This window comes from Mobula hypostoma, chromosome 2, assembly GCF_963921235.1.
Source record: "Mobula hypostoma chromosome 2, sMobHyp1.1, whole genome shotgun sequence".
NCBI lineage: Eukaryota > Metazoa > Chordata > Chondrichthyes > Myliobatiformes > Myliobatidae > Mobula > Mobula hypostoma.
In genome coordinates this window covers 40,128,061-40,141,036 of record NC_086098.1, presented here as the reverse complement: position 1 = coordinate 40,141,036, position 12,976 = coordinate 40,128,061, and the positions used below count along the sequence as shown (strand labels likewise).

The 12,976-nt window shown below is 39.6% G+C and overlaps 1 protein-coding gene across 8 annotated transcripts in view; it reads left to right on the top strand.

The window, feature by feature from the left end:
• Window positions 1-12,976, top strand: part of LOC134339444 (sterile alpha motif domain-containing protein 12-like) — a 58,934-nt gene that overhangs the window by 31,979 nt on the left and 13,979 nt on the right. For 4 of the 8 annotated variants that reach the window (XM_063035990.1, XM_063035971.1, XM_063035962.1 and 1 more), the window contains exon 4: window positions 9,470-9,610. In XM_063035990.1, the coding sequence (XP_062892060.1) occupies window positions 9,470-9,610 (141 nt within the window). Of the gene's footprint in view, window positions 1-8,326; window positions 8,451-8,752; window positions 8,858-9,217; window positions 9,255-9,469; window positions 9,611-11,522; window positions 12,087-12,976 lie in introns of those variants that run through there. The other 4 variants (XM_063035985.1, XR_010016406.1, XR_010016408.1 and 1 more) reach the window with 4 other exon arrangements.

The following is a 12,976-nucleotide window of genomic DNA, read 5'->3' as shown; positions in this document are numbered from 1 at the left end:
GAGAGCCAAGTCCTCCTGAGTCTTTCATGAAATCGCTAGTTCATTAAGACTTCGAAAGTAGGTAACTTAAAAGGAAATTACTAGCTGAAGATTGCAGTGAGAGGCGTTCAGAAGAAATGTATTTAGAAGTTTTGTAAGCTGCCCATAAAGCGTTGCCATGTTTCACCAGCAGCATCTTGAAGATGGCAACTATTTTGATACTGAGTTTATCTGTGAGGAATCAGATAGCAGGGTGTTTCTGTCAGTAACTTCTAGATTTACACATTTTAATACATACCCTGATCCTAGAAGTTAGCCCAGCTTATCCTGCAACAGTGATGACTACTGTTAGCCTCATCTATTTTTTCTTAATTGGAAGAAAATCTGGAACATGTAATTGAGTCAGTTGATATTTCAGGTGTTGCCGAGGCAGCAATATCAAGTGCTTGCACTGGCTTGCTGAAGCTTTCAAATCTTTAAAAACTTGTGTGGTACGAACCCATGAAAGATTTAAGCATGTGCATATATACGACTGTATGTTTAAAAATATTTCCTGTCAGTAATATTTTAAAGTTTAATCATTCGGTCAAGCACAGTGAACCCATTTTAAGAATGTGCCTATTTGATGTGAATATTGTTAATTTTTTATTTGTGGATATTGCTTGGTAGAATCTTATAACTGACTTGAGTACAGAAGCATTGCAACTTTACAATATAAACTGAGAATGACAATGAATTATATAATAAAATGGAAAAAATCAAAATTAAAATCTATATTTACCCACACACCAAGTGCAGTTTTCAAATCCGAATTTTTAGCAGACAAGCTGGACCCACTACAATTCAGGTACTGACAAAACAGGTCTACAGCAAACACCATCTCGTTGGCCTTGCGTTTCATCTGTGGAGCATCTGGACTATGTCAGTCTATTGTTTATTGGCTATAGCTCTGCTAGTGAATGTTTCCACTACATTTTGTGTTTTTTTTCAGATTTCCAGTCCTTGTATTTCTTGATGTTCATTTTCTTATTCTTGCACTTTACCTATCTACGAATGACCATTCCTGCAGGTTGTTCTGTCTACTTCCTGATTTTAGAAGTCTTGCACATTGGGTTATGAAGCTTGGTCAATGCGAAGGCCACATTTTCCTTTAGAGCAGAGGTTCTCAACTTTTTTTATGCCTTTAACCTGCTTTAGAGAACAGTCCCTTGACCTCTTCAACTTAGTTTGGCTAACTGTAAGTAAGGAGACGAGCAGAAATGTAATGAGTGACGTCTGATTTAGACAGTAGATTGACTCCCACCTTGGATGTGGTAAAGGAGAAGGTCATACAATCTTCTATGTCTCTGTGGGTTATTTGAAAGAACAAATCAGTTCAGCTGGCCCTCCTGTTTATCTCTTGCAGCTGAGCTTTTACTTTTCTTTGGATGTATTTATTCCATTTCTTTTAGAAAAAGATATTGCTGATTCCGAAAGCTGTGTAAAGCACATACATTCTTCCTGAATAATGTTGCTGAAAATCGAATACTCCACCTGCATTCCAACTGGAATCTGTAGAACTTAATATGCCTTTCTTGCCTTTTGTTCTCTCATTCACAAAGGCCTCCATTTATAAAATTCATTCTTTATAAATCCAGACATGTATGTTCAGCATATCATTCACCTTCAAAGATCTGTATGCTCCAAATGACCCTGACCCTAAACAGTCTTTAGAATTGTACTGTTTAATCTGCATCTCTTTTCCTATCATTTTTATTGAAATAAATCCTATTTCCTATTTCTTCATGAAGAGAAACGTTTTGCATTTTTGACAATGACGTATTACTTCACCTATCAGACTGTGAATATAGAAAGAGATGAAGATACATGACTCTGTATATACAGTTTGCCATGTGTCTGTTCTTTTCGCCATCTGTCCGTGTTCTCCAAGACTGTTGCTACCCTCCTCACTATTCACCGCATTATTGCAAGTTTCTATTGTGTGAAACTTTTTTTGGCTTCTCATGAGCTTTCTGCTTTCAACTGTTTCGTTTTATTCTCTGCAACATTTAAGTCAAAAATCAAAGGAAGTTTATTATCGAAGTATGTATAAAAAGGACAGGTTGCACTTGAATCCGAAGGGGTCCAATATCCTGGTGGGGAGGCTTGCTAATGCTATTAGGGAGGGTTTAAACTAGATTTTTTAGGGATGTGCGAACCAAAGTGAAGAGGCAGAGGATGGGGACGTTGGGGCACAAGTAGAGGCGGCCTGTAGGGAGTTTGTGAGGAAGGATAGGCAGATGTTAGAGCAAAGATGCAGTCAGCCTGATGGTTTGAGATGTGTCTATTTTAATGCAAGGAGTATCATAAACAAGGTGGATGAACTTAGAGCATGGATCAATACGTGGAACTGTGACGTTGTGGCCATTATGGAGTCTTGGATGTCTCAGGAGCAGGAATAGCTGCTGAGTGTGCCGGGCTTTAGATGTTTCAAAAAGAACAGAGAGGAAAGCAAAAGAGGTGGTGGGGGGGGGGTGGCATTGCTGTTTAGGGATAGTGTCAGGGCTGCAGAAAAGGAAGGAGTCATGGAGGGTTGGTCTACTGACTCAGTGTGGGTAGAAGTCAGAAACAGGAAAGGAGCAATACCTGTAGCTGTAGGTCGGCACAACATGATGGGCCAAAGGGCCTGTAATGTGCTGTAAATTTTTATGTTCTATGTTACCATATACTACCTTGAGATTTATTTTCTTGCAGGCATATATAGGAAAATAAATACATAGAATTTATGAAAGAATACTGAGTATAAACGAAGACTGACAAACCACCAACGTGCAAAAGAAGACAAATTGAACAAAAAAATACTGAGAGCATGTGCTGTAGAGTCTTTGAAAGTGCGTCTGTAGTTTGTGGGAGCAGTTCTGAATTTTGGTGAGTGAAGTTCAGAAGACTGGTGCTGTTGTAGTTGTAACTGTTCCTGAACATTGTGGGATCATCAGTCACGTACATGCAGGGATGTCGAGTGTTTCATGTTCTTCATATCCCATTGAGGTGCTATAAACTTAAGTCCTACTAATAACATACTGTATATTGATAAGAACTGTGGACACCATTACACACTTCCTTCCAGATGAATTGAATAATGTCACAATATTTTAAATTCCCCAGCCCTCATAGAAGGCAGTCATTTCTTAAAAAAAGACATGGGTAATTGTGGAATGATATAATCAATTTCCATTCTTGCCCTTTGCAGCTGGGACACATCCCATCCAGAATGAGTAAATGACCATTTCCAGCCTCGAAAGTAGCACCCGTTTCATCCCATCTTATTTCAGAACTAACATTTCCTTTATTGTAAAATTTATTATGACATCCTTTCAGTGAAGAAAGATACAAAATGCTCAGCCAAGAGCCTTCGTAAGAGCTCAAGTTGATTAGCTGGACTGGATTATTTTCCCTTCACTGAGAAGTAACCCTCTTCCAAATAAATATTTTTACTTTGTTCTTTTCTAAAATTAGGCTCAACTTAATTTCACTATAATCCAGTTAAACGTGACAGCATCATCACATTGCTGTTGTCAGTGACATCCTCCATCTTGTGAAGTGAGCTTGCATCAGGAATGCTAGGCAGTAGTGTGGAGTATCAGCTGGAAACCTGATGTTGCTCAGCCTATGGCAGGTGAATAATTTTGGAAGAAGTAGCCATACATCAAAATGGCATACTGCAAGCCACTATAGACATTTATTTTGGACATGTTCTCATAAGCTCTTTTTATACAGAATGCTTTCTTCAGGAGCAGTATAGCAACTGGAACTTTGGCTCCCAGTGTCTGCATTGAACACAATTCCAAATTAAGCTAAATCATCTTCTGCCTACACATAATCCATATCCCTCCATCTCCTGCACACTCATCTATCTATCTAAACACCACTATCGTATCTGCTTTCATTACGTGGCAGCACACTCCTGGCACCCCCCTCACAAATTTCCTTTAAACTGGCTCCTCCTTCCCTTCAATGCACGAAGATTTTACCCTATCCATGCCTCTCTTAAATTTATGAATTTCTCCCCTCCATGAATGCAGACATCCCACCCTGCAAAAGCTCATCTCAGGGAGGTAGCACCCCCACCCCCCGCAACCCCATATCTCTCCCCCCCCACCCCCATCGACCTCCAAGGGTGTATGTAATACATTGTTTAGTGATTTTGTCTAATCTGTAAACCAAGTTGGGTATATGAAGAAAATGTGACATTAAAATATGTACTTATATTGTCATGTTTATTCTATTACAACTTAAAGCAAGTCTACAGGGAGTTTGGCCTCATCACGTAGGACATCAGTAGCGTAGCTCCTTAGCAGCTAGCCAGCTAGTTCAAATAACGTTAGCTATGCTAATAGACAATAGACAATAGGTGCAGGAGTAGGCCATTCGGCGCTTCGACCCAGCATCGCCATTCACTGTGATCATGGCTGATCATCCACAATCAGTATCCAGTTCCTGCCTTATCCCCATAACCTTTGATTCCGCTATCTTTAAGAGCTCTAGCCATCTCTTTCTTGAAAGCATCCAGAGACTTGGCCTCCACAGCCTTCTGGGGCAGAGCATTCCATATATCCAGCACTCTCTGGGTGAAGAAGTTTTTCCTCAACTCCGTTCTAAATGGCCTACCCCTTATTCTTACACTGTGGCCTCTGGTTCTGGACTCACCCATCAGCGGGAACATGCTTCCTGCCTCCAGCGTGTCCAATCTCTTAATAATCTTATATGTTTCAATAAGATCCCCTCTCAGCCTTCTAAATTCCAGAGTATACAAGCCCAGTCACTCCAATCTTTCGACATATGACAGTCCCGCCATCCTGGGAATTAAACCTTGTGAACCTACGCTGCACTCCCTCAATAGCAAGAATGTCCTTCCTCAAATTTGGAGACCAAAACTGCACACAGTACTCCAGGTGTGGTCTCACCAGGGCTCTGTACAGCTGCAGAAGGACCTCTTTGCTCTTATACTCAATTCCCCTTGTTATGAAGGCCAGCATGCCATTAGCTTTCTTCACTGCCTGCTGTACCTGCATGCTTGCTTTCAGTGACTGATGTACAAGAATGCCTAGATCTCATTGTACCTCCCCTTTTCCTAACTTGACTCCATTTAGATAATAATCTGCCTTCCTGTTCTTACGACCAAAGTGGATAACCTCACATTTATCCACATTAAACTGCATCTGCCCACTTACCCAGCCTGTCCAAGTCACCCTGCATTCTCATAACATCCTCCTCACATTTCACACTGCCGCCCAACTTTGTGTCATCGGCAAATTTGCTAATGTTACTTTTAATTCCCTCATCTAAATCATTAATATATATTGTAAAAAGTTGCGGTCCCAGCACTGAACCCTGCGGTACCCCACTGGTCACCGCCTGCTATTCCGAAAGGGACTGGTTAATCGCTACTCTTTGTATCCTGTCAGCCAGCTAATTTTCAATCCATGTCAGCACTCTGCCCCCAAACCATATGCCCTAATTTTGCCCACTAATCTCCTATGTGGGACTTTATCAAAGGCTTTCTGAAAGTCCAGGTACACTACATCCACTGGCTCTCCCTTGTCCATTTTCAGTTACATCCTCAAAAAATTCCAGAAGATTAGTCAAGCACGATTTCCCCTTCGTAAATCCATGCTGACTCGGACCGATCCTGTTACTGCTGTCCAGATGTGTTGTAATTTCATCTTTTATAATTGACTCCAGCATCTTTCCCACCACCGATGTCAGGCTAACCGGTCTATAATTCCCTGTTTTCTCTCTTCCTCCCTTCTTGAAGAGAGGGACAACATTAGCCACCCTCCAATCCACAGAAACTGATCTCGAATCTATAGAACATTGGAAAATGATTACCAATGCGTCCACGATTTCTAAAGCCACCTCCTTAAGTACCCTGGGATGCAGACCATCAGGTCCCAGGGACTTATCAGCCTTCAGACCCAACAGTCTATCCAACACCATTTCCTGCCTAATATAAATTTCCTTCAGTTCATCCATTACCCTAGGTCCTTTGGCGACTATTATATCTGGGAGATTGTTTGTGTTTTCCCTAGTGAAGTCAGATCCAAAGTACCTGTTCAACTCGTCTGCCATTTCCTTGTTCTCTATAATAAATTCACCCGTTTCTGTCCAAGGGCCCAATTTTGGTCTTAATTATTTTTTTCCCTTTTCACATACCTAAAGAAGCTTTTACTATCCTCCTTTGTATTCTTGGCTAGTTTACCTTCGTACCTCATTTTTTCTCTGCGTATTGCCTTATTAGTTACCTTCTGTTGCTCTTTAAAAGTTTCCCAATCCTCCGACTTCCCACTCGTCTTTGCTATGTTATACTTCTTCTCTTTTATTTTTATACTGTCCATTACTTACCTTGTCAGCCACGGCCTCCCCTTACTTCCCTTAGGATCTTTCTTCCTCTTTGGAACGAACTGATCCTGCACCTTCCGCATTATTCCCGGAAACACTTGCCATTGCTGTTCCACTGTCATCCCTGCTAGGGTATTGTTCCATTGAACTTTGGCCAGCTCCTCCCTCACAGCACCATAGTTCCCTTTGTTCAACTGTAATACTGACACTTCCGAGTTTCCCTTCTCCCTCTCAAATTGTAGATTAAAATTTACCATATTATGGTCACTACCTCCTTTACCTCGAGGTCCCTGATCAAATCCAGTTCATTGCACAACACTAAATCTAGAATTGCGTTCTCTCTGGTAGGCTCCAGTACAAGCTGTTCTAAGAATCCATCTTGGAGGGACTCTTAGTGAATGAATGACACCTGTTAAACTCACCTCAACATGTCTTTTACATTTTAACCCACCGTGGACAATAGAAAAGTCACTGTTGCAAACAGTGCAGCGAGCAGCACTGTCATTATTTTTGAGGTTGACTGTAAAGCCCTCCCACAGAAAACTGATAGGTCTGCTTAGCAGGGGGCCCCAACATTTTTGCATCGCAGACCAGTTTAATATTGACAACATTCTTGCGGACCGCCTGACCGGGGCGGGGGGGGGGCGGGGTTTGTTAATCATGACTGGAATATAGGTGATAAGTCAATTATAAGTCAGTAGCATCATAACATTTTAAGTAACGTTTGGATATTAAACACAGCGCATATTTTCCTCATATGAACATATAAAATCATTGCAACACACCAATATCGCTGAATCAGTGCGAGCCCTGGGCTTGTTTTCCTGCAACAACACGGTCCCATTGAGGAGTGATGGGAGCAATACTCGAAGGGGGGGGTCCTTATGTCCAGTCTATTCCGCAATTTAGTTTTCGTTGCATTCATTGCAGAAAACTCCGCTTCGCAGCGATATGATGTTGGAAATGGAAGCAGCGTTTTCAGTGCTTACATGGCTATCTCAGGATATTTAGCCTTGAGTTTGATCCAGAATGCTGGCAGAGATGTTATGTCAAACATACTTTTCAGCCCGCCGTCATTTGCAAGCTCGAGGAGTTGATCTCCTCCCGCGCTGACATGGATGACGCGCGGGCAATGACCTCGCGTGTGTTCAAGTTCCAACAGTGGGCGTGACAGGGAATGAGAAAAGGTGCCGCTGACTCATATCGCCAAATCATATCGTTTCCTCGCGGCCCGGTGGTTGGGGACCACTCTTAGCACGAAGAGAGACCAATCAGGATGCTCGCTCTCCCTCTCCCTCTCAAAAAAATCTATTTCCGGGATATTGTATATAATATCCTGGCATCAGGGAGCCACTATCGATATGCGGGAGACTCCCGGAACTTCCAGGAGAGGTGGGATGTCTGTGAATGCTCCAGAGAATACAACCCACATTTGTGTAACCTTTCTTTGCAGCTCATACCCTCTAATCCAGGCAACACTTTGTGAATCTCTTCTGCACCTTTTGCAAAACCTGCACATGCTTTCTGTAATGGGGTGACAAGAAAACTAGAAAAGGTGGACTTTGTATTGAACATCACAATAGGACTTTATTCAAAGAAGTAAATTCCAAGAAACATTTTGGAGATTGGGAGGGAGAAAGATTTTAAGGAACAAATTCAAAATTGTGGAGACATAGACAGATATCATTGTTTATAATCTGGGATACATGAAACTTCATAACAGATCTCTTTAATCTTAACTCAAATAATTTGATAACGTAGTCTTAAAGGTGCATCATGTAGTAATAACTGCAGTACATTTTTTATTTTCATAAGAGTAAAGGTTATTGAGCAGTATCATGGGGGGTGTAGAATAAATATGTGGAATGCTGTCTCTGTATAAGTACTTAAAGAGGTGGGTCTGAAGATGAGTAATTTGGGTAGGGTTGTTATGTAGCATTTGGTGTTCACAAAGTTCAGGCAATGTCACTGCAAAATGAGCTCTTAAAAGATACTTATCTATGATTAACACTCTGTCTGACCTATACTGCTGTATATGAATGATAAACTATTTCAGAAGAAGGAACTACATTGAGATGAAGGCTGTGCAGAAGGTAAGCAATTTAACCTGATATGCTTTGCTGTTCTGAATCACAACTAGGGCTGACAACTGACACTTACAGCAATTGTAGACGCTTATAAACTGTTCTCCGAGTAATATGTCTTGTTGACACTTGGCAGAGTTTAACTTGTTTTTCAGCTTTCAGCCTGTAACTGAATGATCTATATAATTGGAGTTTTTTAAAGTGGAAAGGTCTAAAGTTCATCGCTTGCTTTGTTGAAATTGCATCATCATTCTCTAAAATGTGTTGGCATACAGATTGTGTAATTTTATTTTACCACAGGTGGAAAGTGAGTTTTGTCCTTTATTTGTATTTGTTTTTCTTGCCAGAAGTTAAGTTTCTGTAACAGGCCAGCATACATCTCAGAATCCTGGTTGATTTGTACATTGGAACATGAAGTTAGTGATTATTGGCTAATTCTTTGTTAGATTTCCTTTTCTTTTAAAATTGCAGTTAGTATTAGAACTCCGTTGGGTGGTAGCGGGAGGAATCTGGAAAAATTTCTGGTATTGATGTGTTTGATATGGATGGCATGACAGCACAGCAGTCAGTGCTATTACCACACAGCTCCAGTGACCCAGGTTCAATCCTGCCCTCAGATGCTGTTTGAGAAGGGTTTGCATGATCTAACAATGTCTGCATGCTCTGTTTTGCTTCCAGATTCCAAAGGCGTTAATCAGTCACTGGAGATTGACACCAGTGTAGATAAGAGGTGGTTACCAGAAGTTACTATCGTAAAGTGTTGCTCATTTCAGAATATCTTCTCTGAAAAGGGTTGTGATTCTTTGGAATACAGTAAGCTGTAGAAAATGGAATCTTTGAATATATTCAAAGCTGGGATGGATAGATTTTAATCAATAATGGAATTGAGACTTGTGGAAGAGGGTGGGAAAGTGGGTGAGGAAAATTAGATCAACTATTATCTTATTGAATGACTGAGCAGACACTGGTAGTTTTCTCCTTTTCCTCTTTCTTATAGTCTTATGAGTAACATTTATTTATGCCAACAGGACGTGCTTTGTTGAGAATGACTGAAGGAAAGTTGGAACAAATGGGCATTGATGAGGAGAACCACCGCCATTCTCTGCTTCAGGAAATATTGCAACTGCGCATTCAAGATGATGTAGAAAGTCTTACCAGCATCTTTAAAGGTATAAGCAAATCAGGATTTTGAGAACAACCAACTTTTCTATATTTTATACAAAAAAATTCATTACAGCAGCCTGGACCTGAAATATAAACCTGACCTGCTGAGTTCCTCCAGCTCCTTTGTGCGTTAAATCAGTATGCAATGGTGGGTTTCAAAAAGGTCTAGCCTTATTCTGAAGTCGTGAAAATTTCAAAAAGTACCTTGTATCAAAGAGTTTTGACAGATGTACCTGATATTCCTTTAAAATAATAATTTACTATTTTCATTTATCTGATTGTAATAATTTTATATGCTGTTGCTCAAGTTAAGCTTTTTAATAAGCAAACCTTTAAAACTTCTATGCACATTACGGTTCTGATTTGCAAGTCATTATATTTCTTTTTATCACTGTTTTGGAAGTTGAATTAACAGCAATCCCATGACAAATTCTGTGAGAAGAAGAATTGTTTCTGGTATATATAAAAAGTAAAACTTTATTTAATTAGTGTCCTTTAATGTAACAAAATGCCTCTAGTGTTTCACAGAAGCAATATCAAAGAGAAATTAAGGCTGAGCAACTTAAGATACAAGGACAGGATTTACAAATGCTAGATCAAAGAGGTAGGTTTTAAGGAACATCTGAAAGGAGAAAAGAGAGAGCAGATGTGTGATTTAGAGAATTCCAGCTTTTAAAACCTCGTAAATAAAGCTGTGAAACAATTAAATTTGAGGATGACAATGAGGTTTCACCTTAAGAAGTGCAGATTTTTTAAAGTTATGTTGGAGGAGCTTCCATAGATAGAATCTCCTTTAGCTCAGTACTTCCTTCTCGATCTGTGTCAGACAACGGCGTATCTGAAAGTACCGTGGCGGGAGACAAAAGAAATTATGGAGATGTTGGAAATCTGGAGCAACACACACAAGAGGCTGGAGGAACACAGCAGGGCAGGCAGCATCTATGGAGGAAAATAAACATTTGTCATTTTGGGCTGAGACCTTTCAACAAGAGTTTTGGATTGAAATATTGACTCTCTATTTCTCTCCATAGATGCTGTCTGATCAGCTAAGTTGCTCCATCATTTTATAGAACATAGAACATAGAATAGTACAGCACAGTACAGGCCCTTTGGCCCACAATGTTGTGCTGACCCTCAAACCCTGCCACCCATATAACCTCCCTCCCCACCTTAAATTCCTCCATATACCTGTCTAGTAGTTTCTTAAATTTCACTAGTGTATCTGCCTCCACCACTGACTCAGGCAGTGCATTCCATGCACCAACCACTCTCTGAGTAAAAAATCTTCCTCTAATATCCCCCTTGAACTTCCCACCCCTGACCTTAAAGCCATGTCCTCTTGTACTGAGCAGTGGTGCCCTCGGGAAGAAGCACTGGCTATCCACTCTACCTATTCCTCTTATTATCTTGTACACCTCTATCATGTCTCCTCTCATCCTCCTCCTCTCCAAAGAGTAAAGCCCTAGCTCCCTTAATATCTGATCATAATCCATACTCTCTAAACCAGGCAGCATCCTGGTAAATCTCCTCTGTACTCTTTCCAATGCTTCCACATCCTTCCTATAGTGAGGCGACCAGAACTGGACACAGTACTCCAAGTGTGGCCTAACCAGAGTTTTATAGAGCTGCATCATTACATCGCGACTCTTAAATGACTCTTATGTGTGCTGCTCAGGGACAAGATATTTGTTTCTTAATGATGGGCTTTGAGTTCCACTGAAAAGAATAATTTTCTTGAAATTGTTTCCTGTGAGTGAGTTGTTATTGTTTGCTTCTATTTCCATTCCTCTCATTCCTTTATATAATAATTTTGTGTCGTATGAGCACAACAAGCTTGAGGGTATCATTCCTTGATGTAATAAATTTGTGTAATGTATGGGGTTATTTTGAAGATGCAATCTCAAACATTTTATGCAGGTGCAAATTTCTTTCAAACTGTTTGGAGTCACTGCCATCACCTGCCTGCAGGAGGAATAGATTACTGATTTTCTCCCCCCCTGGATTTGGACTGATTAGCATTTGGAAATTTGGTGTGTGTTGCAGAAATAGAAACACCAGGTACATAAAGTTTATAATTTTAAAGAGCATTCTTCAGAAGGTATGTGGTTACCCAGTAATCTACTAAGGAGTGACAAAAATTAGATGTGATCTTCAGTTATTCCACCTATTCCTTTATAACAAGCAACCCTTTGTAGCTAATTGTGATTGATGGCAATTAGCAGTGACTTCTGTTGACAGATTAATCTTGTTTTTTATTAATAAAAATATTTCTACTTCTGTGAGTGTAACTGATTTCAGGAATTGTAGCAGTTGTTTATCTGAAGGGGGTATTGTAACCTGATACTGAATTAAGAATTATGATTAATAACTTGTTTCGGAAACACTTGGCTCTTGATTTCCCATGATAACACAATGTGCATCATGGAATTGCTGACTTGCAACGAAGAGAAATACACCTCAGGTGGAGATATTTAATCAAAGCTGACAGAAAGAGGACTTAGGATGTGCTGGCATCTTCTGAGTGCTCACACTATACATAGAAGAGTTAGTTGCATTATTTTTGTAGGTAATGGTTGTTATTGAACAAAAACAAATAGAAATATTTAATTTGGTGAACGTATTTCATATTTTATCATGTACATAATCAACACTAATTATTTAAAGAAATTTATGAAATCTATTCATACTTTTAATTTTGATCTGGTCTTCATTGTTCAAAATCACAATTCTTTAATGCATAATGATTCATAATAGTTGTCTGCTTTAAGACATTAGTATTAATTTCAGTCTCAAAACTATAATGTTATCATCATTAGCTGATGCACTGAATCCAGAAATACGATCTGTTGTAATGAAACGTAAAAATGGCTTATTCCGTGTCATGTTTTTTTCTTTGAAAAATTGTAACTTAATTATTTCAAAATGGAGAAATTATGATCATACCTAGTGTGAATTGTCCCAAGTGTGAGATATGAACCTGTATTGTTATAAACCTCGACATCCTCTATCCCTTTAAAACAGATTTCTCAATTTTTTTGTTTCATTTACCTGCACTCTTTACATTTATTAATTCTTCATTTCAGTGAGCCACAACATGCCTCAGAGTTTTATCCTGGTTCAGTTCTCCTTGATTGCTTTCACTCTTCACATCATTAAATATCCTGCATCTTGTGAGATGTAACTAGTTTTAATCACTGAAAAGTTCATTTGCAAATAATTCCTAAACCATGTACTGTTGCTCATATTGAATTTTATTACTTTAATTTTTGCCTTGTTAAGGACAGTACACACACATCTTATTGACTTTCTGACACCTTATTTGGCCTCGCATTGAAATTGATATTAATATGTCCCTGTTGTCTTCTCTTGTG